The following is a 26,325-nucleotide window of genomic DNA, read 5'->3' as shown; positions in this document are numbered from 1 at the left end:
TCTTTATTTTTTCATGCTTTGAAGCCTTCTGTCTCTCCTTGCTGCTTTGAACTCAATGTTTCTTGGAGAGGAAGAAGGAAACTTGCTGGCATCAGATGCTTTGTCTTACCTGCTCTGTGTCCCAGCAGGCTTAACTTCCAAAGTTCAGATGCTAACTGACTTGTAAGAACTTTGCCCAGCCTGGCTGATGGCTTCTCCAGGCATGGTGGCTCTGAGCACCATGTCTAACCTTGCTTCTCAAAGGCTTCAGTGCACATAGAATCCCAGAGCTGGCAGGGCTGGAAGGGAGCTCAAGGCTCAGGCAGTGCCAACCCCCTGCCATGCCCAGGGACACCTCACACTGCAGCAGGTTGCTCACAGCCACCTCCAGCCTGGCTGCAAACACCTCCAGGCAGGAGGCTTCCACCACCTCCCTGGGCAACCTGGGCCAGGCTCTCACCACCCTCCTGGGGAACAACTTCTTCCTCACAGCCAATCTCAAGCTCCCCACTTCTCCTTTGGCTCCATCCCCCCCAGTCCTATCCCTCCCTCACCCCCTCCCAAGTCCCTCCCCAGCTTGCTTGCAGCCCCCTGCAGCTCCTGGCAGGCCACCAGAAGCTCTCCTGGGAGCCTTCTCCTCTCCAGCCTGCACAAGCCCAACTCTCTCAGGCTGTCTGCAGAGCAGAGCAGCTCCAGCCCTCTGCTCCTCCTCCTGGCCCTTCTCTGGACCCCTTCCAGCCCCTCCAGAGCCTTCCTGTGCTGGGGGCTCCAGACCTGGCCCCAGAGCTGCAGCTGTGGTCTCAGCAGAGTGGAGCAGAGGGGCAGAATCCCCTCCCTGGCCCTGCTGGCCACACTTCTCTTGCTGCAGCCCAGGCTCTGCTTGGCTCTCTGGGCTGCAAGTGCTCCCTGCTGGCTCCTGCTGAGCTTCTCCTCCCCCAGCACCCCCAAGGCCTTTCCTGCAGGGCTGCTCTCCAGCCAGTCCCTGCCCAGCCTGGATTGGTGCCTGGGGTTGGCCTGAGCCAGCTGCAGGACCTTGCAGCAGTTCTATAGGCTCCTGCTTAACACTTGGTGTGTCTGATGGTGTCAGCAAGGCTTCATCCAGCTCCAAAGGCTGCAGTCTTAACACTCCTGTTGAGGAAAGATGAGTTCATACCGGTCCTGACAGCACAGGGAGTTTGGAACCCTGTGAAGAGGACAGGGTTAGAGTCAGAGCAGACCTTCCAGATGCGTTCTGCCTGCTGAAATGACTTCTGTCACCTTAGTTCAACCTGGAGTCCTCTTGTTTTGAGGCAAGATTGTTCTGCTTATCCTTTCTGGACTGCATGTTCACTTGCCCCTGGTGGGGATCCAGCTTCTGCCTGCAAGGGCCTGCCCCAAGGAAAGCAATCAGGGAAATCCACTTCTTAGCCTTCTTGTAGCTTGCCCTCAGCAGCTCATCTTAGCTTGTTCCCTTACAGCATGGCACTCACAGCATCCCAGCACATTAGAGGTTGTAAGGAACCTCTGTAGATGACCAGGCCCAACCCCCTGCCCATGCAAGGTCACTCAGGGCAGGTCACACAGGAACACATCCAGGCAGGGCTGGAAAGTCTCCAGAGCAGGAGACTCCACAACCTCTCTGGGCAGCCTGCTCCAGGCCTCCAGCACCCTCCCACCAAAGTTTCTCCTCCTCCTCCTGTTGAGGTGGAGCCTCCTGTGATGGAGCTCACATCCATTGCCTCTCATCCTGTCCCAGGGTGTCACTGCAGAGAGCCTGGCTGCATCCTCCTGGCAGCCACCCTGCAGGGATTGACAGACCTTGATCAGATTCCTCTCAGCCTTCTCTTCTCCAGGCCCAACAGCCCCCAGGGCTCTCAGCCTTTCCTCCTCACACAGATGTTCCAGGCCCTTCAGCATCCTCTCAGCTCTGTTGGACTCCTGCCTGCAGTTCCCTGTCCCTCTTGAACAGGGGAGCCCAGAACCTGACACAACACTCCAGATGGGGTCTAACTAGGGCAGAGTAGAGGGGAAGGAGATCCTTCCTTGACCTGCTGGACACAGTCTAAATGCACCCCAGGATACCCATGGCCTTCTTGGCCACCAGGGCACATTGCTGTCCCATGGAGAATTTGTCAGCAAGGGCTCCCAGGTGCTGCTCCCTGGAGCTGCTTCCCAGCAGGTCTCCCCTCCCCTGTCCTGCTGCAGGAGGTTGTTCCTCCCCAGGGGCAGGACCCTACCCTTGCCCTTGGTGACCTCCAGGAGGTTGCCTCTGCCCAGCACTGCAGCCTGCCCAGGTCTGGCTGGCTGGCAGCACAGCCTGAGGGCTGTCAGCCTCTGCTGCCAGTTTGGGGTCAGCAGTAAACTGGCTGAGGGTCTACTCAATCTCTTCATCCAGGTCCTTGATGAATATATTGAACAAGAAAATCTGTAGCAGAATCTCTGCTTGCTGCCAGTCATCTCTGCCACAGTGCTGAGAGGTGCTTGTGGCTGGCTGGTGCTTGGGTTGTGCTCCTGCAATTGGAGGGAGAAGTCTTGTTTAGGTTGCCCTAGCTGAGGGCCTTCGAACTCATGGAAGCAGAGAGTGGTGTGGGTCAGAAGGGACCTCCAAAGCCCATCCAGTCCAAGCCCCTGCCCTCAGCAGGGACATCCTCCACTGGAGCAGGTTGCCCAGAGCCCTGGCCAGCCTCCCCTGGGATAGCTCCAAGGATGGGGCCTCAACCACAGAACACAGAATTAACCAGGTTGGAAAAGACCTTTGAGATGGTCAAGCCCAACCTATCCCCCAGCACCATCTGATCAACTCAGCCATGGCACCAAGGGCCTCATCCAGGCTCCTCTTAAACACCTCCAGGGATGGGGACTCCACCACCTCCCTGGGCTGCACATCCCAAGGGCCAGTCTCTCTCTCTGGGAAGAATTTCTTCCTAACCTCCAGCCTGAACCTCCATGGGCAACCTGTGTTCCTGGAGCCTCCTGGGGCAGAACTTGTTCCTCACATTCAATCTCAGTCTGCTCTTCTCTCATTTCAAACCATTGCCCTTGGTCCTATCACTTTGGAAACAGTCCCTTCCCAGCTCTCCTGGAGCCCACTTCAGGTACTGCAAGGCTGCTCTAAGGTCTCCCTGGAGCCTTCTCTTCTCCAGGCTGAGCAGCCCCAACCCTGCCAGCCTGTCCTCACAGGAGAGCTCCTGGTGATGCTCATCAGCCCAGCACCCAGGCTGCCTTGGAGGCATCTTGATATGCTTTGAGTTCAGTCAATGGGCAGAGGGTCACAGCTGTCCCCTCTGTCTGTGTGGGAGCAGAAAGCTGCTGGAGCTGGTGATGCCTCAGTGGTAGAAAGCAGGGGTGGAGGAGTGCCTGCCTTGGGTGAAGCTCTCCTGAGGGTCACACTGGGGCACTGCAGTTCCCCTAGGGAAGGGAGATGTTAGTGAGGGGCTTTAGACAGCCACAGCAAGCCAGATGTTCTGTGTGTTACCTGCAGGTGACATTTGGGGTGGTGGAGGTGGTGGGCACAGGGGGCTGTCCCATGTGTTGGGCTTGTGTATTGCATGGTGTGGCAGATGTGCCTCAGAGACTGGGCCTCAACTCTTTGCTCTGTTCCTCCTCTTGCAGATGTGCTGAAAGACATTATGACACCGCCAAATTTAACTGCAGAGGTAAGTGTGCTCCCCCCTGGCTGGCCTGCTCCTGGGGGCAGTTGGAAGGGACCCCTGCAGATCATCCTGACCCTTCAGCAGGCTTCTCAGGATCATAGTATCCCGGGGGGGCTTGGGGATCTCTCCAGAGAAGCAGTCTCCACAACCTCTCTGGGCAGCCTGCTCCAGGCCTCCAGCAGCCTCACCCCAAACAACTTTCTCCTCCTGCTCACATCCAACCTCCTGCCTGCCACTCTGTGCCCCTTGGCCTGGCCCTGGGCACCACTCAGCAGAGCCTGGCCCCAGCCTCTTGCTCCCCACAGCTCCTTTAGCTCTTGCTGAGCATTGCTCAGCTGCCCTCTGGGGCTGCTCTTCTGCAGGCTCTCAGCCTTTGCTCCTCCCAGAGCTGCTCCAGGCCCCTCAGCCTCCCCTGGACTCTCTCCCAGTCTCTGTTGAACTGGGAGCCCAGAGCTGGACCCAGTGTTGTAGATATGGTGTCCCTAGGGCAGAGTAAAGGGGCAAGGGAACCTCTCTTGAGCTGCTGGCCACACTCAAGGCAGATTTAGTTTCTGAATGAAGGTATAAAGGAGAAGCTGCTGAACAGTAATAGAGGAGATCTGGGCCCAAGGAATGATGTTGGGTTGCTTGGAGCCATCTGAGCAACTTGCTCTACTGCTGATGCTTCTGCAAAGGCTTCTTCCTGGCAGTTAACTGGAGCAGGATTTCCTCCAGCAGTGCTGGCAGGATGGCTTCTGCAGGAGCTGCTTCTCAACTCACTCTGCAGACTTGCTGTGAGGTGGAGAGGTGAAGCTTCAAGAAGTCCTTTTTGTTGTTGTTGTTGTTGAGAAGCATCACTCCAAAATGAAGCTGGAGGACACAAACCACTGTCACTGCTCACAGAAATGAAAGCTCTGGGAGAAAACCTTCTCTTGCTTGAGAAATTAACTCCCATCTGATTCAGCTGAACAGAAGGGGCTGGGCTGGAAAGGACCTTAAAGATCATCCAGGTCCACCCCCCCTGCCATGGGCAGGGACACCACTGGCCCAGGTTGCTCTGGGTCCTGGCCAACCTGACCTGGACTGTTTCTAGGAATGGAGCTTCTGCAGCTTCCCTGGGCACCCTGGGCCAGTGTCTCATCAGCCTCCCAGGGAGGAATCTCATCCTTCTGTCTAATCTGGGCTTAGGTGAAGAATAAACTTAGTCTTAAGTGAATAGCAGCCTGGGGTCGAGGGGAAAGAGCAGCCTGGGGGTCAGGGGAAGAGCAGCCTGGGGGTCAGGGGAAGAGCGGCCTGGGGGTCAGGGGAAGAGCGGCCTGGGGGTCGAGGGGGAAGAGCAGCCTGGGGGTCAGGGGAAGAGCAGCCTGGGGGTCAGGGGAAGAGCAGCCTGGGGGTCAGGGGAAGAGCGGCCTGGGGGTCGAGGGGGAAGAGCAGCCTGGGGGTCAGGGGAAGAGCAGCCTGGGGGTCAGGGGAAGAGCAGCCTGGGGGTCAGGGGAAGAGCGGCCTGGGGGTCAGGGGAAGAGCGGCCTGGGGGTCAGGGGAAGAGCAGCCTGGGGTCGAGGGGAAGAGCAGCCTGGGGGTCAGGGGAAGAGCAGCCTGGGGGTCAGGGGAAGAGCAGCCTGGGGGTCAGGGGAAGAGCGGCCTGGGGGTCGAGGGGAAGAGCAGCCTGGGGTTGAGGGGGAAGAGCGGCCTGGGGGTCGAGGGGAAGAGCAGCCTGGGGTTGAGGGGGAAGAGCAGCCTGGGGTCGAGGGGAAGAGCAGCCTGGGGTTGAGGGGGAAGAGCAGCCTGGGGGTCAGGGGAAGAGCAGCCTGGGGGTCAGGGGAAGAGCAGCCTGGGGGTTGAGGGGGAAGAGCAGCCTGGGGGTCGAGGGGAAGAGCAGCCTGGGGGTCGAGGGGGAAGAGCAGCCTGGGGGTCGAGGGGGAAGAGCAGCCTGGGGGTCAGGGGAAGAGCGGCCTGGGGGTCAGGGGAAGAGCGGCCTGGGGGTCAGGGGAAGAGCGGCCTGGGGGTCGAGGGGAAGAGCAGCCTGGGGTTGAGGGGGAAGAGCAGCCTGGGGGTCGAGGGGAAGAGCAGCCTGGGGGTCGAGGGGAAGAGCAGCCTGGGGGTCGAGGGGAAGAGCAGCCTGGGGGTCGAGGGGAAGAGCAGCCTGGGGGTCGAGGGGAAGAGCAGCCTGGGGGTCAGGGAAAGAGCAGGCTGGGGTTGAGGGGGAAGAGCGGCCTGGGGGTCGAGGGGAAGAGCGGCCTGGGGTCGAGGGGAAGAGCGGCCTGGGGGTCAGGGGAAGAGCGGCCTGGGGGTCGAGGGGAAGAGCAGCCTGGGGGTCGAGGGGAAGAGCGGCCTGGGGGTCGAGGGGAAGAGCGGCCTGGGGTCGAGGGGAAGAGCGGCCTGGGGGTCAGGGGAAGAGCGGCCTGGGGGTCGAGGGGAAGAGCAGCCTGGGGGTCAGGGGAAGAGCGGCCTGGGGTCGAGGGGAAGAGCGGCCTGGGGGTCGAGGGGAAGAGCGGCCTGGGGGTCGAGGGGAAGAGCGGCCTGGGGGTCAGGGGAAGAGCGGCCTGGGGTCAGGGGAAGAGCAGCCTGGGGGTCGAGGGGAAGAGCAGCCTGGGGTCGAGGGGAAGAGCAGCCTGGGGGTCAGGGGAAGAGCAGCCTGGGGGTCAGGGGAAGAGTAGCCTGGGGGTCAGGGGAAGAGTAGCCTGGGGGTCAGGGGAAGAGCAGCCTGGGGGTCAGGGGAAGAGCGGCCTGGGGGTCAGGGGAAGAGCGGCCTGGGCGTCGAGGGGGAAGAGCAGCCTGGGGGTCAGGGGAAGAGCAGCCTGGGGTTGAGGGGGAAGAGCAGCCTGGGGGTCGAGGGGAAGAGCAGCCTGGGGGTCGAGGGGAAGAGCAGCCTGGGGGTCAGGGGAAGAGCAGCCTGGGGGTCAGGGGAAGAGCAGCCTGGGGGTCAGGGGAAGAGCAGCCTGGGGGTCAGGGGGGAAGAGCAGCCTGGGGGTCGAGGGGGAAGAGCAGCCTGGGGGTCGAGGGGGAAGAGCAGCCTGGGGGTCGAGGGGGAAGAGCAGCCTGGGGGTCGAGGGGGAAGAGCGGCCTGGGGGTCGAGGGGAAGAGCAGCCTGGGGTCAGGGGAAGAGCGGCCTGGGGGTCAGGGGAAGAGCGGCCTGGGGTCAGGGGAAGAGCGGCCTGGGGGTCAGGGGAAGAGCAGCCTGGGGTCGAGGGGAAGAGCAGCCTGGGGGTCAGGGGAAGAGCGGCCTGGGGGTCAGGGGAAGAGCGGCCTGGGGGTCGAGGGGAAGAGCAGCCTGGGGGTCGAGGGGAAGAGCAGCCTGGGGGTCAGGGGAAGAGCGGCCTGGGGGTCGAGGGGAAGAGCGGCCTGGGGGTCAGGGGAAGAGCGGCCTGGGGGTCGAGGGGAAGAGCGGCCTGGGGGTCAGGGGAAGAGCGGCCTGGGGGTCAGGGGAAGAGCGGCCTGGGGGTCAGGGGAAGAGCGGCCTGGGGGTCGAGGGGAAGAGCGGCCTGGGGGTCAGGGGAAGAGCGGCCTGGGGGTCGAGGGGAAGAGCAGCCTGGGGGGTTTAGGTAGAGTGTTAATCTGGGGTTTGGTGCCTAATAACCTACCCTGAGCTGATCTGTCAGGGCATTTCCAAACTCTTCTGACGTGAGTTAATGTCAGAGGGACCTTCTGGTTTGTACACCCAGCATGAAACCCCAGTGCAATTCATTCCTTCACCTGGATGGATAGTCCTGCATCCAACTGCAGACTAACTATTGGGAGGTCTCCTCCTTTGGACCCCTCTCAAAGGTTTTGCAGTTTCTGAAGTAACTTCCACGCTGGAAATTGTCTTCTGCTTTGCCACAGCCAGGAGCTCTTGCAGGGTGTGAGGGAGCTTGGAGTGAGTCACCTGACCTGTTCTCCATGCTGTGTTCCCCAGTGCTAGGAACCTAAATCCCTGGAGGACCTGCATCTTCTCAAGCACCTGCTCAAGATTGTGCTGCTTACAGTTTCCCAAGGTTGCTTTCTGAGCTCTTAATTGCTCTGCACCAGCCCAGGGCAGCTCAGTTGGGGCTTTGAAGAGAGCTGCTTCAGCTTTGCCTTTGATGCCAGGCTTGGAGAGCAGCTTCAGCTTGCTCTTTACCACTTGGGATTTTTCAGGCTGTTCTTTCAGGACAACTTTCATGTCTTCTTTTCTTGCTAACTTGACTGGATGGAGTTGAGATAGGCTGGAAGTTGGATGGACAAATCCACAGCAACTCCCAAGGGCCTTTTCTTTGCTTTTCTTAGAGGTTTCCAAATGAAATCCTCATTTCATTTCTATCTGCTGCCAGAACAATATTCCCAGCTTGCACTGGCTGTTCTGCTCTTGGGGGCAGTTGGAAGGGCCCCCTGGAGATCATCCTGACCCTTCAGCAGGTTTCTCAGGCTCACAGTATCCAGGGAGGGCTTGGGGATCTCTCCAAGGGCATCTTGGCCAACCCCCCTGCAGGCAGCAGGGCCAGCTCCAGCCAGAGCAGGCTGCCCAGGGACACAGCCAGGCTGAGCTTCAATGGCTCTAGGCATGGAGCCTCCAGCACCTCCCTGGGCAGCCTGTGCCAGTGTCTCCCCAGCCTCCCTGTGCAGAGCTTCCTCCTGATGGCCAACCTGGCTCTGCCCTGCTCCACTTCCAAACCATTGCCCCTGGTCCCATCCCCACAGCCCCTTCTGAACAGTCCCTCCCCAGCCTGCCTGGGGGTGCCCTGCAGATCCTGAACTGCAGCCCAGGTCTCCTGGAGCCTTCTCCAGGAGCAGCTCCAGCCCTCTGCTCCTCCTCCTGGCCCTTCTCTGGACCCCTTCCAGCCCCTCCAGAGCCTTCCTGTGCTGGGGGCTCCAGACCTGGCCCCAGAGCTCCAGCTGTGGTCTCAGCAGAGTGGAGCAGAGGGGCAGAATCCCCTCCCTGGCCCTGCTGGCCACACTTCTCTTGCTGCAGCCCAGGCTCTGCTTGGCTCTCTGGGCTGCAAGTGCTCCCTGCTGGCTGCTGCTGAGCTTCTCTTCCCCCAGCACCCCCAGGGCATTTCCTCCAGAGCTGCTCTCAAGCTGGCCCCTGCACAGCCTTAAGCTGGAGCTGTGCTGGAGCAACCCTGCTCTGAGGACAGGCTGAGGGAGTTGGGGTGGTTCAGCCTGGAGAGGAGAAGACTCCAGGGGTAACTGATGGAGGCCTTCCAGTATTTGAGAGGGGCTGCTCACAAAGAGGGCTGATGGCTTCAGCCTTGGAAGAAGCTTGATTTAGATTAGACAGCAGAAAAAGTCTTCCCCAGGAAGGTGCTGAGGCACTGGGACAGGTTGCCCAAGCCTGGAAGTGTTCAAAGCAGCTTGGCTGAGCCTTGAGCAATCTGTTCTAGTAGGAGAGTGTCCTCATCTGGGTGGTCTTTAAGGTCACTTCAACCTCAGCCCAGGCTGATTGCTGGAGAGTTGTCTGCACTGTGTGTGATACAGAGCTGAATATGAGGCTCAGCAAGGATGAGAGCAGAGCCCTGCAGCTGGGCAGGAAGAATAACCTGCAGCAGCACAGGCTGGGAGGGGATCTGCTGGAGAGCAGCCCCAAGGAGAAGCACCTGGGAGTGCTGGGGGGCAGCAAGTTCTGCAGGGCACAGCAATGTGCCCTGGGGGCCAAGAAGGCCAAGGGGCTCCTGGGCTGCACTCAGCAGAGTGTGGCCAGCAGAGCCAGGGAACTTCTCCTCCCCCTCTGCTCTGCCCTGCTGAGGCCCCAGCTGCAATCTTGCAGCCAGCTCTGGGCTCCCCAGCTCAGGAGGGACAGGGATGTGCTGGGGAGAGGCCAAGGGAGGGCTGCAAGGATGCTGAAGGGCCTGGAGCACTGCTGCTGAGCAGAGGCTGAGAGCCCTGGGGCTGCTGAGTGTGGAGAGGAGAAGGCTGAGAGGGATCTGAGCAATGTCTCTCAAGAGCTGAGGGCTGGGGGTCAGGCAGGAAGGGCCAGGGCCAGGCTCTGCTCACTGTGCCCTGCCATAGGCCAAGGGGCAAGGGATGGAAAGTGCAGGCCAGGAGGTTGCAGCTCAGCATGAGGAGGAACTTCTTGCCTGGGAGGCTGCCAGAGGCCTGGAGCAGGCTGCCCAGAGAGGTTGTGGAGTCTCCTTCTGTGGAGCCTTTGCAGCCCTGTCTGGATGTGTTCCTGTGTGCCTTGTGCTGAATTCCCTGCTCCTGCTCTGGCAGGGGGCTTGGGCTGGAAGCTCTCCAGACGTCCCTCCCAGCCCCTCACATCCTGTGAGGTACAGATGTGGCCAGGAGCCAAGGAGGTTGCTGTAGCAGTGAGCCTTCCCTGGCCTGCTTGCCCCAGGAGCTGCCTTGCCCAGCTGCGTTGTCGTTGGCTGCTGCTTCCCCGCCCCGAGGCACTGATGACTTCCTTCTCGTTTAAGGGCAGGAGATTGAACACATCCAAGTGCCAGGTTCTACACATCGGCCACAGCAACCCCATGCAGAGCTACAGGCTGGGGTCAGAGTGGCTGAGAGCAGCCAGGCAGAGAGGGACCTGGGGGTGCTGCTTGATGGTAGGCTGAACATGAGCCTGCAGTGTGCCCAGGCAGCCAGGAGGGCCAATGGCATCCTGGCCTGCATCAGGAACAGTGTGGCCAGCAGGAGCAGGGAGGTCATTGTGCCCTTGTACACTGCACTGGTTAGGCCACACCTTGAGTCCTGTGTCCAGTTCTGGGCCCCTCAGGTTAGGAAGGAGGTTGAGCTGCTGGAACGAGTCCAGAGAAGGGCAACAAAGCTGGGGAGGGGTCTGGGGCAGAGCCCTGTGAGGAGAGGCTGAGGGAGCTGGGGTTGCTTAGCCTGCAGAAGAGGAGACTCAGGGGTGACCTTATTGCTCTCTACAACTACCTGAAGGGAGGTTGTAGCCAGGTGGGGGTAGGTCTCTTCTCCCAGGCAGCCAGCACCAGAACAAGAGGACACAGTCTCAAGCTGCACCAGGGGAGGTTCAGGTTGGATGTTAGGAAAAAGTTCTATACAGAGAGAGTGATTGCCCATTGGAATGGGCTGCCTGGGGAGGTGGTGGAGTCCCCATCCCTGGAGGTGTTCAGGAGGGGACTTGATGGGGTGCTTGGTGCCATGGGTTAGTTGTTTGGGCGGTGTTGGATTGGTTGATGGGTTGGACGCGATGATCTTGAAGGTCTCTTCCAACCTGGTTTATTCTATGTATTCTATGTTGCAGTTGCACAGTACCCTTTTGAAGACCATAACCCACCACAGCTAGAGCTTATCAAACCCTTTTGTGAAGATCTTGACCAATGGCTAAGTGAAGATGACAATCATGTTGCAGCAATCCACTGTAAGGCTGGCAAGGGCCGGACTGGTGTCATGATCTGTGCCTACTTGTTGCACCGAGGCAAGTTTTTAAAGGCTCAAGAAGCCCTAGATTTCTATGGGGAAGTGAGGACCAGAGACAAGAAGGTGAGCTATCTTGCATTTTTGTTCTTCTTTTCTCCTACCTCTTTCTCTCTGCTTTTCCTCTTCCAGGTCAAGCTCTTTAAGACCTCCAGAGATCACCACCGAGGGTACTCCTCAAATGGCTCCGCTCTGGTTGCTGTAGCTCTCACACTACTGCCTCAGGGCAGCTGGGGCAAGGGCAAAAAGGGTTTCCTAAGCTCCTAAGGAGCAGAAGCTCAGCAGGAGCCAGCAGGGAGCACTTGCAGCCCAGAGAGCCAAGCAGAGCCTGGGCTGCAGCAAGAGAAGTGTGGCCAGCAGAGCCAGGGAGGGGATTCTGCCCCTCTGCTCCACTCTGCTGAGACCACAGCTGGAGCTCTGGGGCCAGGTCTGGAGGCCCCAGCACAGGAAGGCTCTGGAGGGGCTGGAAGGGGTCCAGAGAAGGGCCAGGAGGAGGAGCAGAGGGCTGGAGCTGCTCTGCTCTGCAGACAGCCTGAGAGAGTTGGGCTTGTGCAGGCTGCAGAGGAGAAGGCTCCCAGGAGAGCTTCTGGTGGCCTGCCAGGAGCTGCAGGGGGCTGCAAGCAAGCTGGGTAGGGACTTTGGAGGGGGTGAGGGAGGGATAGGACTGGGGGGGATGGAGCTAAAGTAGAAGTGGGGAGCTTGAGATTGGCTGTGAGGAAGAAGTTGTTGTGAGCTGCAGCCCAGGAGGTTGCAGCTCAGCATGAGGAGGAACTTCTTGCCTGGGAGGCTCCCAGAGGCCTGGAGCAGGCTGCCCAGAGAGGTTGTGGAGTCTCCTTCTGTGGAGCCTTTGCAGCCCTGTCTGGATGTGTTCCTGTGTGCCCTGTGCTGGATTCTCTGCTCCTGCTCTGGCAGGGGCCTGGACTGGAAACTCTCCAGAGGTCCTCTCCAACCCCTCACATTCTGTCAGCCTGTGGTCTGTGATAATTGTAGCTTGGTTTTGCCTGACTGGGTGAGGAGTTCCTCTCTCAGGTTCTCTTAAGGTGTGTGGTGATGTTTGGAGATGTGTAGTGATTACAGTGTGTCTTAGAGGTGAATACTCTACTGGCAGATTCTCTGAGATCAAAGTCTATTGCTGGATGCTCCTTTTCAGGAAAAGGAGAGTTCAAGCTGGACATTGGCTGCCTCACAGCAGCTTCATCAGGTGTGGCCCTTCCACTTCAGACTGGATTATGAGGTGTTAGAAATCAGCCCTGAGGAGAAGGCCTTGGGGGTGCTGGTGGGGGAGAAGCTGGCCAGGAGCAGGCAGGGGGAGACTGCAGCCCAGAAGGCCAAGGGCAGCCTGGGCTGCAGCCAAAGCAGCACTGCCAGAGATGCAGAGAGGTGATTGTGACACTGTGCTCTGCTCTGGGGAGACCTCACCTGCAGGGCTGTGAGCAGCTCTGGAGCCCTCAGCACAGGAAGGACCTGGAGCTGATGGAGAGGCTCCAGAGGAGGCCAGGGAAATGCTCAGGGGGTTGGAGCAGCTCTGCTGTGAGGAGAGGCTGAGGGAGCTGGGGGTGTTCAGCCTGGGGAAGAGAAGGCTCCAGGGAGACCTCAGAGCAGCCTGCCAGGACCTGAAGGGGCTCCAAGAAGGCTGCAGAGAGACTGTTGCCAAAGGCCTGCAGGGACAGGAGCAGGGGCAATGGCTTCAAAGCAGAGCAGAGCAGATTGAGATTGGATGTGAGGAACAAGTTGTGCCCCAGGAGGCTGCTGGAACACTGCAGCAGGTTGCCCAGGGAGGTGGTTGAGGCTCCATGCCTGGAGCTATTCCAGGGGAGGCTGGACAGGGCTCTGGGCAACCTGATCCAGTGGAGGCTGTCCCTGCTGAGTGCAGGGGGCTGGGCTGGTTGAGCTCTGGAGCTCCCTTCTGGCATGGCTCATTCTATGATTGTGAGTAGAAATGAGAGGATCTCATTTTGGAGTTGTTCATGCCTGCAAGAGCTTTCTGCCTGTCAGTGGTACAGACAAGCTTAGCAGCTGGACCTTTCTGGTCTGGTGATGTCTCATCAATTGGAATGTAACCTCCTCACTAAAGAACTCCAAATGGAATGAACTGTGACCTGCAAGGTCACTTCAGCAAACTTCCTTGCTCATCTTCCAGCCTTTCTTTCTCTACTGGTAGTGCAGCCCAGGGGCAGCATCCCAGCAGACCAGTTCCAGCCTAGTCAAGTACAGAGCTCTGTGTGCTGCTGGTCACAGAATCACAGAATCAGCCAGGTTGGAAAAGACCTCAGGGATCATCAATCCAGTATATGACCTAATCCCTAACACCTCCTGACTGCTAAACCATGGCTCCAAGTGCCACATCCAATCCCCTCCTGAACACCTCCAGGGATGGGGACTCCACCACCTCCCTGGGCAGCACATCCCAAGGGCCAATTACTCTTTGTGGGAAGAACTTTCTCCTCACCTCCAGCCTAAACCTCCCCTGGCACAGCTTGAGACTGTGTCCTCTTGTTCTGGTGCTGGGTGCCTGGGAGAAGAGACCAACCCCCACCTGGCTCCAACCTCCCTGCAGGGAGCTGTAGAGAGCAAGAAGGTCTCCCCTGAGCCTCCTCTTCTGCAGGCTAAGCAACCCCAGCTCCCTCAGCCTCTCCTCACAGGGCTGTGCCCCAGACCCCTCCCCAGCTCTGTTGCTCTGCTCTGGACACTTTAAAGTGTCTTAATGTCCTTGAGGGGCCCAGCACAGAGCATCCCATGGAGTGTAGACATCTAATGAGCAGAGCTTCATGCTTGAAGGCTCTGGAGAGCACAGCTGTGACCATTTTCAGAAAGGGTAAGAAGGAGGAAGCAGGGAACTCCAGGCCAGGCAGTCTCACCCCTGTGCCAGGAGAGATCATGGAGCAGATCCTCCTGGAGGCACTCCTGACTCAGAAGAATAGTGAAGAGGTGATTTGGAACACTCAGCATGGCTTCACCAAGGGCAAATCCTGCCTGAACAGGTCACAACACTCATAGCTGAGGGCTGAGCAGCTGATGTTGTTTGCCTGGCCCTGAGCAGAGCCTTCCACACTGTCCCACACCACAGCCTGCTCTCCAGGCTGGTGACACATGGGTGTGATGGTGACCACTAGATGGATACAGAACTGGCTTGATGGCTGCACCCAAAGAGTGGCTGTCCATGGGTCCATGTCCCAGTGGAGGCCAGGGACAAGCAGAGCCCCTCAGGGATCAGCCCTGGGACCAGGCTTGTTCAACATCTCTGTGGGTGCCATGGACAGCAGCACTGAGGGCACCCTCAGCAGGGTTGCTGATGACACCAAGCTGTGTGGTGCAGCAGACAGGCTGGAGGGAAGGGATCCATCCAGAGGGACCTGGACAGGCTGGAGAGCTGGGCACAAGCCAACCTCAGGAGGTGCAACAAGACCAAGGGCAGGGTCCTGCAGCTGGGTTGAGGCAATCCCAGGCACAAATCCAGGCTGGGCAGGGACTGGCTGGAAAGCAGCCCTGAGGAGAGAGCCTTGGGGGTGCTGGGGGAGGAGAAGCTCACCAGGAGCTCTCAGTGTGCACTTGCAGCCCAGAGAGCCAAGCAGAGCCTGGGCTGCAGCAAGAGAAGTGTGGCCAGCAGGGCAAGGGAGGGGATTCTGCCCCTCTGCTCAGCTCTGCTGAGACCCCACCTGGAGTACTGCCTCCAGTGCTGGAGCCCCTATTGCAAGAGGGATCTGAAGGTGCTGGAAGGTGTCCAGAGAAGGGCCAGGAGGATGAGCAGAGGGCTGGAGCACCTCTCCTGTGAGGACAGACTGAAGGAGTTGGGGCTGTGCAGTCTGGACAAGAGAAGGCTCCCAGATGACCTCATTGTGGCCTTCCAGTATCTGAAGGGGGCTGCAAGAAGGCTGGGCAGGGACTGCTCAGGATCTCAGGCAGTGATAGGACTGGGGGGAATGGAATGAAGCTGGAGGTGGGGAGATTCAGGCTGGAGGTGAGGAGGAAGTTCTTCCCCATGAGAGTGGTGAAGCCCTGGAATGGGTTGTCCAGGGAGGTTGTTTGGGCCCTGTCCCTGGAGGTGTTTAAGCCCAGGCTGGCTGAGGCTCTGGCCAGGCTGATCTAGTGTGGGGTGTCCCTGCCAATGGCAGGGGGGTTGGAACTAGATGATCCTTGTGGTCCCTTCCAACCCTGACTGATACTGTGAGACTATGAATTGCAGAGCTTGGCTGTGAATTCCCTGGAGGGAGCAAATGCCTTCTTGGTTGTCTCTCTTGTGGAGCTGGAGCTGCCACTCCATGTGCTGCTGAGAAGGTAGCTGTGGAGATACTACTAGGGAGAAGACATCAAAGGTTTCCCATGCAAACCTTGTGGCTTTGGAAGGAGCAGTGTGGTGAAGAGCTTGTGGATTGCTGCTGTTGATGAGGACTCTTCTGAAGAGCCACATAAAATGCAGGGAAAGCCACAACACTTAACAGGTGGAGGGTGAAGCAAGCCGTGCCTCAGTTCCCCCTGGGCACAAAAAGGGAAGGATTTCTGCATGGTAGTTTGTGGAGAGTGAGGTCAGGGAGATGTTCAGCAGCACCCAGTGGTACCTCTGCCATGGCTGAGGTAAGGAATTGAATCACAGAGTGCTCTGGCTTGGGAGGGAGCTCCAGAGTTCACCCAGTCCAGGTCCCTGCACCCAGCCGGGACATCCTCCACTGGCTCAGGTTGCCCAGAGCCCTGGCCAGCCTCCCCTGGAACAGCTCCAGGCATAGAGCCTCAACCACCTCCCTGGGCAGCCTGCTGCAGTGTTCCAGCAGCCTCCTGGGGCACAACTTGTTCCTCACATCCAATCTCCATCTGCTCTGCTCTGCTTTGAAGCCATTGCCCCTGCTCCTGTCCCTGCAGGCCTTTGGGAACAGTCTCTCTGCAGCCTTCTTGGAGCTCCTTCAGGTCCTGGCAGGCTGCTCTGAGGTCTGCCTGGAGCCTTCTCTTCCCCAGGCTGAACACCCCCAGCTCCCTCAGCTTGGCCTTGTTTAGCTTCACTGTAACTACTGTCTGCAGCCAGCAGCTTGGCTTTGGTGTCAGTGTCTCTGCTGGGTGGTTGTTCTTGGTGGCCCTGGGCAGCACAGGACTCACCTCATCCCTGGATCAGGGTTTGGAGGCAGGTGTTGCAGTGCAGGCTCTGGGAGCTTTTCCTTCCCTCATGGCCCAGAATAAGTGCTGTGTTCTCAAGTGCTGCTCTCTGCTGTGGCAGCTCCCCACACCTTTTACAGAGCTGACTTCCTGACCTCAGATGAGACATCAAAAGAGTTTGTTTGCACCTAGGGACAAGAGAAATGTTGGCTGGGTTGCTTGTGTTGTTTAGCTGGGGTTTTTGTGGGGCTTGTTGCTTCTTTGCTGGTGTTGCTAATGGCTGATGAAGGAAAACTGGCTCTCATTAGGTAGCAGTTTCCCCTTGCTTAAAGCAAGCAGAAGGTGCCCACACAGGATCACATTCAGCTAAGATCACTGTTGCCATTGATGTGGATGGCAGAGGGAGCCTCAGGAGGGTTCAGGCCATGCCAGCAAGGAAGTCTCTTAATTGCAGGAGGAACAGGACTAATTGGGCAAGGGAACAACCTCGAGTGCTTCTGTACCAAGCTGTTCCCAAGTGCCTGCTGGCTGCAGAAGCTGCATGGAGGTCTCTCAAACACTTGAGAGCTGTTGTGGATGAGGCTGCTGCTAGACAGTCTGCCAGCCTGGGGCAGGCAGTGGGGGGGAGGAAGACACTGCACAGCCCAGTCTGAAAGTCTGACTCTGACCAAAAGCTATTGGGTTTCTGCTTTGATTACTGTTGGCCTTTGGCTGTCAGCTCTTTTGACTTCTCTGTATCCTTGTAGTGGGGGCAGCTCTTCCAGGAGCAGGGCATGATGGAGACTAGGTGTGCTGGAGCTGCTCTGCTCTGCAGACAGCCTGAGAGAGTTGGGCTTGTGCAGGCTGGAGAGGAGAAGGCTCCCAGGAGAGCTTCTGGTGGCCTGCCAGGAGCTGCAGGGGGCTGCAAGCAAGCTGGGGAGGGACTTGGGAGGGGGTGAGGGAGGGATAGGACTTGGGGGGATGGAGCAAAAGTAGAAGTGGGGAGCTTGAGATTGGCTGTGAGGAAGAAGTTGTTGGCCAGGAGGGTGGTGAGAGCCTGGCCCAGGTTGCCCAGGGAGGTGGTGGAAGCCTCCTGCCTGGAGGTGTTTGCAGCCAGGCTGGAGGTGGCTGTGAGCAACCTGCTGCAGTGTGAGGTGTCCCTGCCCATGGCAGGGGGTTGGCACTGCCTGAGCCTTGGGGTCCCTTCCCTTCCATCCTGCCAGCTCTGTGATCAGAAGGTGCTGGCTGAGCACTGCCTCTCAGGCCCCAGCAGCACAGCACTGACTGCTGCTGGTTTCTCTGGGAAGCAAGGCAGCCAAAGTGCTTTCTGAAGCTGGGCAAAGCACTGCAGCTGTGCAGCCTGCTTTCAGCACTCAGTGCCCCCCAGAAGGCTAAGAAAAGCCCTGCTGCTTCCCCTGCTGCAAATCAGAGAGGCACAGACTGTATCCAGCTGGAAGAGACCTCCAAGCTCATCCAAGGCCAGCTCTGGACCCAGCCCTGCAGGCTCAGCACCAAACCCTGTCCCTAAGCACCAGCTCCACACACTGCTGGAACACCCCCAGGGATGGGGACTCCAGCACTGCCCTGGGCACAACACTCCAATGGCTGAGAGCCCTTCCAGGGCAGGAATCTTTGCTGAGCTCCAGCCTGAGCCTCCCCTGGCTGACTGATTCCCTGTTGCCTCCTTAAGATGATCATTCTCCCACTGCTCTGCTGAGACCTCCCTTGGAGTGCTGTGTCCAGTGGAGGAAGGACCTGGACCTGATGGTCCTGATCCAGAGGAGGGCCACAAAAATGCTCAGGGGTTGGAGCAGCTCTGCTGTGAGCACAGGCTGAGGGAGCTGGGGGTGTTCAGCCTGGGGAAGAGAAGGCTCCAGGCAGACCTCAGAGCAGCCTGCCAGGACCTGAAGGGGCTCCAAGAAGGCTGCAGAGAGACTGTTGCCAAAGGCCTGCAGGGACAGGAGCAGGGGCAATGGCTTCAAAGCAGAGCAGAGCAGATTGAGATCGGATGTGAGGAACAAGTTGTGCCCCAGGAGGCTGCTGGAACACTGCAGCAGGCTGCCCAGGGAGGTGGTTGAGGCTCCATGCCTGGAGCTATTCCAGGGGAGGCTGGCCAGGGCTCTGGGCAACCTGATCCAGTGGAGGATGTCCCTGCTGAGTGCAGGGGGCTGGGCTGGCTGAGCTCTGGAGCTCCCTCCCAACCAGAGCATTCTGTGATCCTACTAATGAAACCCTGTGCTCTGGGGGTTGGTGAAGACATTTCAGATGCCCACTTTGTGCTACAAGGAAGTGTTGGTCTTGAGTGCAATGGCAGCAGCAAAGGGAATTAGAATCTCCTGCCTTGAGCTGCTGTTGCTCTGCTTAAAAATTGAGAGCATGGTCAAGGTGCCTCCAGCTGAACCTCTGCCACTCCACAGCCTCCCAACCAGCAGCAGCACAAAGCCACCTTTAACCTGCTCCTCAGGGACTCTGCAGTGGTTAAGCTGTGGGGGGTTGGGGAGGGAAGCTTCCTGCTTTGCTCCAGTGCCTGAGGTGGATGTTTGGAGAAGCACTGAAGGAGCTGGACCCCCAGTGTCCTGCTGGTGGGTGATGAAGGGCCTGCTGGAAGCTAATGTGTGTGCAAGCAGCTGCTTCAGTGGGCTGCAGGCTGAGTGCAGGAGCTGTGGGCAGGTGTTCTGGGGAAAAGGGAAATGTCTCCAGGGCATGGGTTGGAGGTAGGGGAATGGTTTGGAGGTGGCTTAGGTCTCTGCTAGAATTTAATGTGCCTGGGGTGCTCCACAGTAAAGAAGTGCCACAGGCTACTGCACTGAAAAGCTGCATGGCTGTGTATGGGCAGCCCTCAGCTGCTCTCTGGGCTTTGTGCTGCTCTGCAGTGGAGCTGCTGCTGAGGTCTACTCAGCATAAAGCACAATGATTTACTCCAGGTGCTGCAGCTGCCCTTGCATTCATGACTTATTTGCCTTGTATTGTCCTGTGCCAGCAGGTTTGCTGCTGGCACCAACCTGGCAGCAGTGGTGACAGCCCTCAGGCTGTGCTGCCAGCCAGAGCTGGGCAGGCTGAGAGCTGGGCAGGGAGCAAGGCAATGAAAGCCACCAAGGGCAAGGGCAGGGTCTGGCAGCTGGGGAAGAAGAAGCCCAGGCAGCAGGAGAGGTTGGGCACTGAGCTGCTGGAGAGCAGGGAAGGGGACAAGGAGCTGGGGGTGCTGGGGGATGGGAGGCTGAGCAGGAGCCAGCAATGAGCTGTGGTGGCCAAGAAGGCCAAGGGCCTCCTGGGCTGCATGAGAAGGGCTGTGGGGAGGAGGTGAGAGAGGTTCTGCTGCCCCTCTGCTCTGCCCTGCTGAGGCCACAGCTGGAATCTTGTGTCCAGCTCTGGGCCCCTCAGGTGAGGAAGGAGCTCAGGGAAGTGCTTGAGAGAGTCCATGGCAGAGGCACAGAGCTGCTGCAGGCAGTGGAACAGCTCCTGGAGGCCAGGCTGAGGCAGCTGGGGCTGGGAGCTGGGAGCAGAGCAGCCTGAGGGCTGCCCTCAGGGCTGGGGCTAAAGATGTGCAGGGCTGGAGCCAGGCTCTGCTCAGGGCTGGCCAAGGACAGCACAAGGGGCACTGGGGGCAAGCTGGAGCAGAGGAGGTGCCAGGGGAAGAGGAGGGAAACCTTTGTCCCTGGGAGGCTGCTGGGGGCCTGGAGCAGGCTGCCCAGAGAGGTTGTGGAGTCTCCTGGGGTGGAGAGCTTCCAACCCCCCCTGGCTGTGCTCTGTGTGCCCTGCCCTGGGTGACCCTGCCCTGGCAGGGGGTTGGGCTGGGGGATCTCTGGGGGTCCCTTCCCATCCCTGATGCTGTGTGGTGCTGGGGTGGATGGTGGGAGCTGTGTCCCAGGCTGCTGCTGGGTTCTGACCTCTGTTTCCTCTCTGTTCAGGGAGTGACCATTCCCAGCCAGAGACGCTATGTGTACTACTACAGCTACCTGCTCAAGAACCACCTGGACTACAGACCTGTGGCACTGCTCTTCCACAAGATGATGTTTGAAACTATTCCCATGTTCAGCAGTGGGACTTGCAGTAAGTACCCAGCACCTCCCCAGCCCCACAGGAAACCTTCCCAGCCTTCCAGCTGGGCTTGGGGAGTTTTGTCAAGGCCAAGGGCCAGGTCCTGCACCTAGCTCTGGGCAACCCTCGATGCCAATCCAGGCTGGGGGTGATGAGACTGAGAGCAGCCCTGCAGAGAAGGCCTTGGGGGTGCTGGGGGGGAGAAGCTGGGCAGGAGCCAGCAATGGGCACTGGCAGCACAGAAGGCCAAGGGCAGCCTGGGCTGCATCCAAAGCAGGGTGGCCAGAGCTGGAGAGAGGGATCCTGCCCCTCTGCCCTGCTCTGGGGAGACCTCACCTGCAGGGCTAGGGCCAGGTATGGAGCCCCCAACATTGGAAGGACCTGGACCCCATGGAGAGACTCCAGATGAGGCCACAAAGATGATCAGAGGCTGCAGAACCTCTGCTGTGGGGCCAGGCTGGGAGAGCTGGGGCTGTGCAGCCTGTAGAGAGAAGGCTCCAGGCAGACCTCAGAGCTGCAGTTCAGTATCTGCAGGGCACCCCCAGGCAGGCTGGGGAGGGACTGTTCAGAAGGGGCTGTGGGGATGGGACCAGGGGCAATGGTTTGGAAGTGGAGCAGGGCAGAGCCAGGTTGGCCATCAGGAGGAAGCTCTGCACAGGGAGGCTGGGGAGACACTGGCACAGGCTGCCCAGGGAGGTGCTGGAGGCTCCATGCCTGGAGCCATTGAAGCTCAGCCTGGCTGTGTCCCTGGGCAGCCTGCTCTGGCTGGAGCTGGCCCTGCTGCCTGCAGGGGGGTTGCACAGATGCCCTCTGAGGCTCCCTCCCAACCCAGGGCATGCTGTGAGGCTGTGATGGTTTCCATTCTGTTAACTGCCACCAAGGCCTGCCCATGCTGAAGGGGAAGGTCATGCTTCAGCACTTCACTTCCCCCAGCCTGCTGTGTTAGTGTGGCCATTAGCATCCTGCCAGGTGGAGTAGGCTGAGGTCTGCTGAGGACTTGCCTAATTGTTTCACTACAGTCTGAAGCTGGAAGGGTTCACCAGAACTCCACTTTGCTGAAGCTAAGCTGTGCCATAGATCTGTTTAGAGCTTTGCTGCTTTTTTGGTGGAAGACATTTGTAATCTTTCAGCTCCTGGGGAGCTTGGACTGCTGAAAAAACCCTTTGCTTAATGATGTGTTGGCTTCAAATGCAGCAGCATCCTTCTTGCCAGGGTGCTCAGAAAGTGAGGCATGGGCTCACACAGTGCTTTAGATGGGAAGGGACCTCTAAAGCTCTTGCAGTGCAGCCCCCTGCAGCCAGCAGGGACAGCCCCAGGCAGAGCAGGCTGCTCCCAGTCCCAACCAACCTGAGCTGCACTGCTGCCAGCCATGGGGCAGCTCCCAGCTCTCTGGGCAGCCTGGGCCAGGCTCTCCCCACCCTCAGCACCAACCATTTCTCCTTCTCTCCACTCTCAAGCTCCCTCTTGCAGCCCAAACCATCCCCCCTTGGCCTGGCCCAAGAGGCCCTGCTCAGAAGTCTGTCCCCAGCTTTCTGCTGGGCCCTTGGAGCCCTGCAAGGCCACCAGGAGGTCTGCCTGGAGCCTTCTCCCCTGCAGGCTGCCCAAGGCCAACTCTCCCAGCCTGGCCTCCCAGCAGAGGGCTTCCAGCCCTGCCAGCACTGCTGTGGCCTCCTCTGGCCCTGCTCCAGCAGCTCCCTGGCTAGGCTGTGCTGAGGGCTCCAGAGCTGCCCCAGCACTGCTTGGGGGTCTGAGCAGAGCCCAGCAGAGGGGCAGAATCCCCTCCTGCCCCTGCTGCCCACACTGCTGGGGCTGAGCCCAGGCCAGGCTGGGGCTGGGCTGGCAGCGCTGGGTGCCGGCTGCTGGCCAGCTCTGCACCCTCAGCACCCCCAAGGCCTTCTCCTCAGGGCTGCTCTGCAGCCTGGATTGATGCTGCTGATCAATAAATAGCTCACTCTAGATGAACCTGTCTGTGGGGGCATATGAAGCATGAACACACCTGGAAACCATTCCTCTAGTTTGCTGATGCACCCTGTGCTGCTCAGGAGCAAGCAGATGCCTGGTGACTGTGCAGCATCAGTACAGAATTCCCTTCTGTGCTATAGCAACTGCCCAGTGCTGGGTGTTCATTTCAATTGATCCAGGTCATGGTACCAGTGCAAGGTCCTGCAGCTGGCTCAGGGCAATCCCAGGCACCAATCCAGGCTGGGCAGGGACTGGCTGGAGAGCAGCCCTGGAGGAAAGGCCTTGGGGGTGCTGGGGGAGGAGAAGCTCAGCAGGAGCCAGCAGGGAGCACTTGCAGCCCAGAGAGCCAAGCAGAGCCTGGGCTGCAGCAAGAGAAGTGTGGCCAGCAGGGCCAGGGAGGGGATTCTGCCCCTCTGCTCCACTCTGCTGAGACCACAGCTGCAGCTCTGGGGCCAGGTCTGGAGCCCCCGGCACAGGAAGGCTCTGGAGGGGCTGGAAGGGGTCCAGAGAAGGGCCAGGAGGAGGAGCAGAGGGCTGGAGCTGCTCTGCTCTGCAGACAGCCTGAGAGAGTTGGGCTTGTGCAGGCTGGAGAGGAGAAGGCTCCCAGGAGAGCTTCTGGTGGCCTGCCAGGAGCTGCAGGGGGCTGCAAGCAAGCTGGGGAGGGACTTGGGAGGGGGTGAGGGAGGGATAGGACTGGGGGGGCTGGAGCCAAAGGAGAAGTGGGGAGCTTGAGATTGGCTGTGAGGAAGAAGTTGTTGGCCAGGAGGGTGGTGAGAGCCTGGCCCAGGTTGCCCAGGGAGGTGGTGGAAGCCTCCTGCCTGGAGGTGTTTGCAGCCAGGCTGGAGGTGGCTGTGAGCAACCTGCTGCAGTGTGAGGTGTCCCTGGCCACGGCAGGGGGTTGGCACTGCCTGAGCCTTGAGCTCCCTTCCAGCCCTGCCAGCTCTGGGAGCCTGATGAAGCTCCACTTACAAAGCAAACAGACCTCAGAAGCACACAGTGCTGTGCCTCTGTACCAAATGGGTTGACACAGATTTGCAATTAAGAAAACAACACAAGGAGCCCCTGGAATTGTTTCCAGACCCCTCTGGACAGTCCAGAGGGGCTGCTCACAGCCTCCCTGCTGCCTCACCCCTGTACCTTACACAGTCTAAGCAGAAGAGAGTTCAGTTCTCGTGCCCAGCCAAAGAGATGTGGGAGCAAGCCCTGCCAGCCAGGAAGGAGCAGCAGCAGCCAGCACAGTTCATGCAGCTGAGTTGTACCCCAGCCAGCAGAGCCAACAAATCAGCTGTCAGGAGTTTTGCATCCACTGGTCATTTATTTACCCTTTTTTCACTCAAAAACATCCAGGAAGTCCTTGTTTGTCAGTTAGGAGTTGCTGAGGAGAGGCTGAGGGAGCTCTGTGAGCCTGTGGTGGGTGTGAGAGGGAAAAGCCTCTCTCATGGCTTTGCTGGGAGGATTCCTGCCGTGTGTAAGTAGCCCCAGAGCCTCCCGTGGCTTGGTTTGACATTGCACCCTTAGCAAGGCAGCTCCTCAGCATGTAATGCACTGAGAAACAGGCAAGCTGCATGGAGAGGAGGAGGAGGAGGAGGAAGGGAGGAGCCTCTGCCAGAAAAGCTCTGCCTTCCAGGGTGGAGCTGTGGGGGTTAGATGCCTGCAGTTGCCACTTTGCTTAACGCTCTGCTGGGCTTGCAGAGCCCAGCTCCAAGTGGAATCACCTGCAGGAACATCCCCTCCTTTGTGCCAGGCTCTTGGAGTGCCCCTAGCACAGCAGGGGCTGTGGAGGAAGGGGATTTGATGAGCAGCTGAGAGGGCAGAAGGGCTTTGGCCCTGGCTGGCTTTGCCTTCTGCAGTATCTGCTGCTTGTGTGGAGTTCCCTGGGATTCTGCCCCTTGGCTCTGCTTTGCTGAGACCCCACCTCCAATCCTGCCTCCAGTTCTGCTGTCCCCAGCAGCAGAAGGACACAGAGCTGCTGGAGAGAGGCCAGGGGAGGCCACAAAGATGCTCCAAGGGCTGGAGCAGCTCTGCTGTGAGCACAGGCTGAGGGGGCTGGGGCTGTGCAGCCTGCAGAGGAGAAGGCTCCAGGGGGCCTCAGAGCTGCCTGCCAGGAGCTGAAGGGATCCTGCAGGAAGGCTGCAGAGAGACTTTGCCTGAGGGTGTCTGAGACAGGACAGGGGGCAATGGTTTGGAGCTGAGGCAGAGCAGGGTCAGAGTGGAGCTGAGGAAGAAGTTCTTTAGTGTGAGGGTGCTGAGACTCTGGCACAGGCTGCCCAGGGAGGCTGTGGCTGCCTCCTGCCTGGGGGTGTTGAAGGCCAGGCTGGATGAGGCCCTGAGCAGCCTGGTGGGAGGTGTCCCTGCCCATGGCAGGGGGTTGGGGCTGGCTGATTTTTGAGGTCCTACCCATGGCAGCCCATTCTCTGAACCTCTGAAGTGCATCCTGGGAGCCCTGTGGCTGCTGAGTGCTGCTGCAGAGGGCAGAGATCTGCCTGGCCGCTGCCTGCAGGGCCGAGGCCTGGCGGCGCTGCGCTGCGCTCTGGGGCGGCTCCCAGCAGCCTAGCTGGCGGGGTGAGGTTCTGGCACTCAACACTGTGCCTTTTCAGGCCCTGTTGCTAACCAAGTGCTGCTCTGCTTTTGCCCTGCAGATCCTCAGTTTGTGGTGTACCAGCTGAAGGTGAAGATCTTCACCTCCCCTTCGGGCCCCTCGCGGCGTGAGGACAAGTTCATGTACTTCGAGTTCCCTCAGCCCTTGCCGGTCTGTGGTGACATCAAAGTGGAGTTCTTCCACAAGCAGAACAAGATGTTGAAAAAGGTTGGTCTGCTTGCTTGCCCTGGGACCTGTGCTCAAGCCAAGCACCCTGGCTTGGCTTAAGGAGCCAGGCAGAGCTCTCAAACCCTTCTCAGAGGAGTCCAACACTCCGCCCAGGATGGGAGGGTGGAAATGGAAGTGCTGGCGATAAAGCTTGGTGCAAAGTGTTGAACACAAACACAGCCCCAGGCCAGGGCTCTCCAACACCTCCTTAGGCCAAATCTTCCACAAAACTCCTTCCAAACCAGGCCAAAATCCCAGGCCTGAATGCGCCCCCCCCCCTCTGCACCCCCCATACTTGACCAGCAGAGCGACCGACTCACCTCAGCAGCCCTAGGGACAGGCAGGCCCAAACTGCCAGCATGAGCAAGGCTGAAGCAGGCCTCACTCCCCTCCACCAAACCCAAGATAAGGCTCTGGATGTGTGGATGTGGGGCAGGCTGTGGATGAGGTCTGCCTGGACTGCAGCAAGGCCTTTGCCACCATCTCCCACAGCAAGCTCCTGGCCAAGCTGTCAGCCCCAGGCCTGGGCAGCAGCTCTCTGAGCTGGGCTAGGAAGTGGCTGGAGGCTGAGCCCAGAGAGTGGTGGTGAATGGTGCCACAGCCAGCTGGCAGCCAGGCACCAGTGGTGTGCCCCAGGGATCAGTGCTGGGCCCCAGCCTGGTCAATCTCTTTATTGATGATCTGGAGGAGGGGATGGAGGCCATCAGCAGGAAGTTTGCAGCTGACACCCAGCTGGGGGCAGGAGTTGAGCTGTCAGAGGGTAGGAGAGCTCTGCAGAGGGACCTTGCCAGGCTGGGCAGATGGGCAGAGGCCAACAGGATGGCACTGAACAAGTCCCAGTGCCAGGGGCTGCACTTTGGCCACAGCAACCCCAGGCAGTGCTACAGGCTGGGGACAGAGTGGCTGAGAGCAGCCAGGCAGAGAGGGACCTGGGGGGGGTGGTGGACAGCCAGCTGAACAGGAGCCAGCAGTGTGCCCAGGGGGCCAAGAAGGCCAAGGGCATCCTGGCCTGCATCAGGCAGAGTGTGGCCAGCAGGAGCAGGGAAGTCCTTGTGCCCTGTGCTCAGCACTGCTTAGGCCACACCTTGAGTCCTGTGTCCAGCTCTGGGCTCCTCAGGTTAGGAAAGAGGTTGAGCTGCTGGAAGGTGTCCAGGGAAGGGCAACAGAGCTGGGGAGGGGTCTGGGGCACAGCCCTGTGAGGAGAGGCTGAGGGAGCCGGGGTTGCTTATCTCAGGGGAGACCTTCTTGCTCTCTGCAACTCCCTGCAGGGTTGTAGCCAGGTGGGGGTTGGTCTCTTCTCCCAGGCACCCAGCAGCAGAACAAGAGGACACAGTCTCAAGCTGTGCCAGGGGAGGTTTAGGCTCAAGGTGAGGAGAAAGTTCTTCCCACAAAGAGTAATTGGCCCTTGAGATGTGCTGCCCAGGGAGGTGGTGGAGTCCCCATCCCTCGAGGTGTTTAGGAAGAGGCTGGATGAGGCCCTTGGAGCCATGGCTTAGTTGATCAGATGGTGCTGGGTTGAACTTGATGATCTGA

At 59.2% G+C, this 26,325-nt stretch overlaps 1 protein-coding gene across 1 annotated transcript in view; it reads left to right on the top strand.

The window, feature by feature from the left end:
- PTEN (phosphatase and tensin homolog) overlaps positions 1-26,325 on the top strand; it is a 91,341-nt gene that overhangs the window by 50,861 nt on the left and 14,155 nt on the right. Inside the window, exons 5-8 of the mRNA XM_054174620.1 lie at positions 3,571-3,614; positions 10,753-10,991; positions 19,895-20,036; positions 24,626-24,792. Of these exons, the coding sequence (XP_054030595.1) occupies positions 3,571-3,614; positions 10,753-10,991; positions 19,895-20,036; positions 24,626-24,792 (592 nt within the window). The remainder of the gene's footprint in view (positions 1-3,570; positions 3,615-10,752; positions 10,992-19,894; positions 20,037-24,625; positions 24,793-26,325) is intronic.

The sequence above is a fragment of the Dryobates pubescens genome, chromosome 30, assembly GCF_014839835.1.
Source record: "Dryobates pubescens isolate bDryPub1 chromosome 30, bDryPub1.pri, whole genome shotgun sequence".
Taxonomy (NCBI): Eukaryota; Metazoa; Chordata; class Aves; order Piciformes; family Picidae; genus Dryobates; species Dryobates pubescens.
The sequence above is the reverse complement of the archived record's forward strand: the minus strand, read 5'-3'. Positions and strand labels throughout refer to the sequence as shown.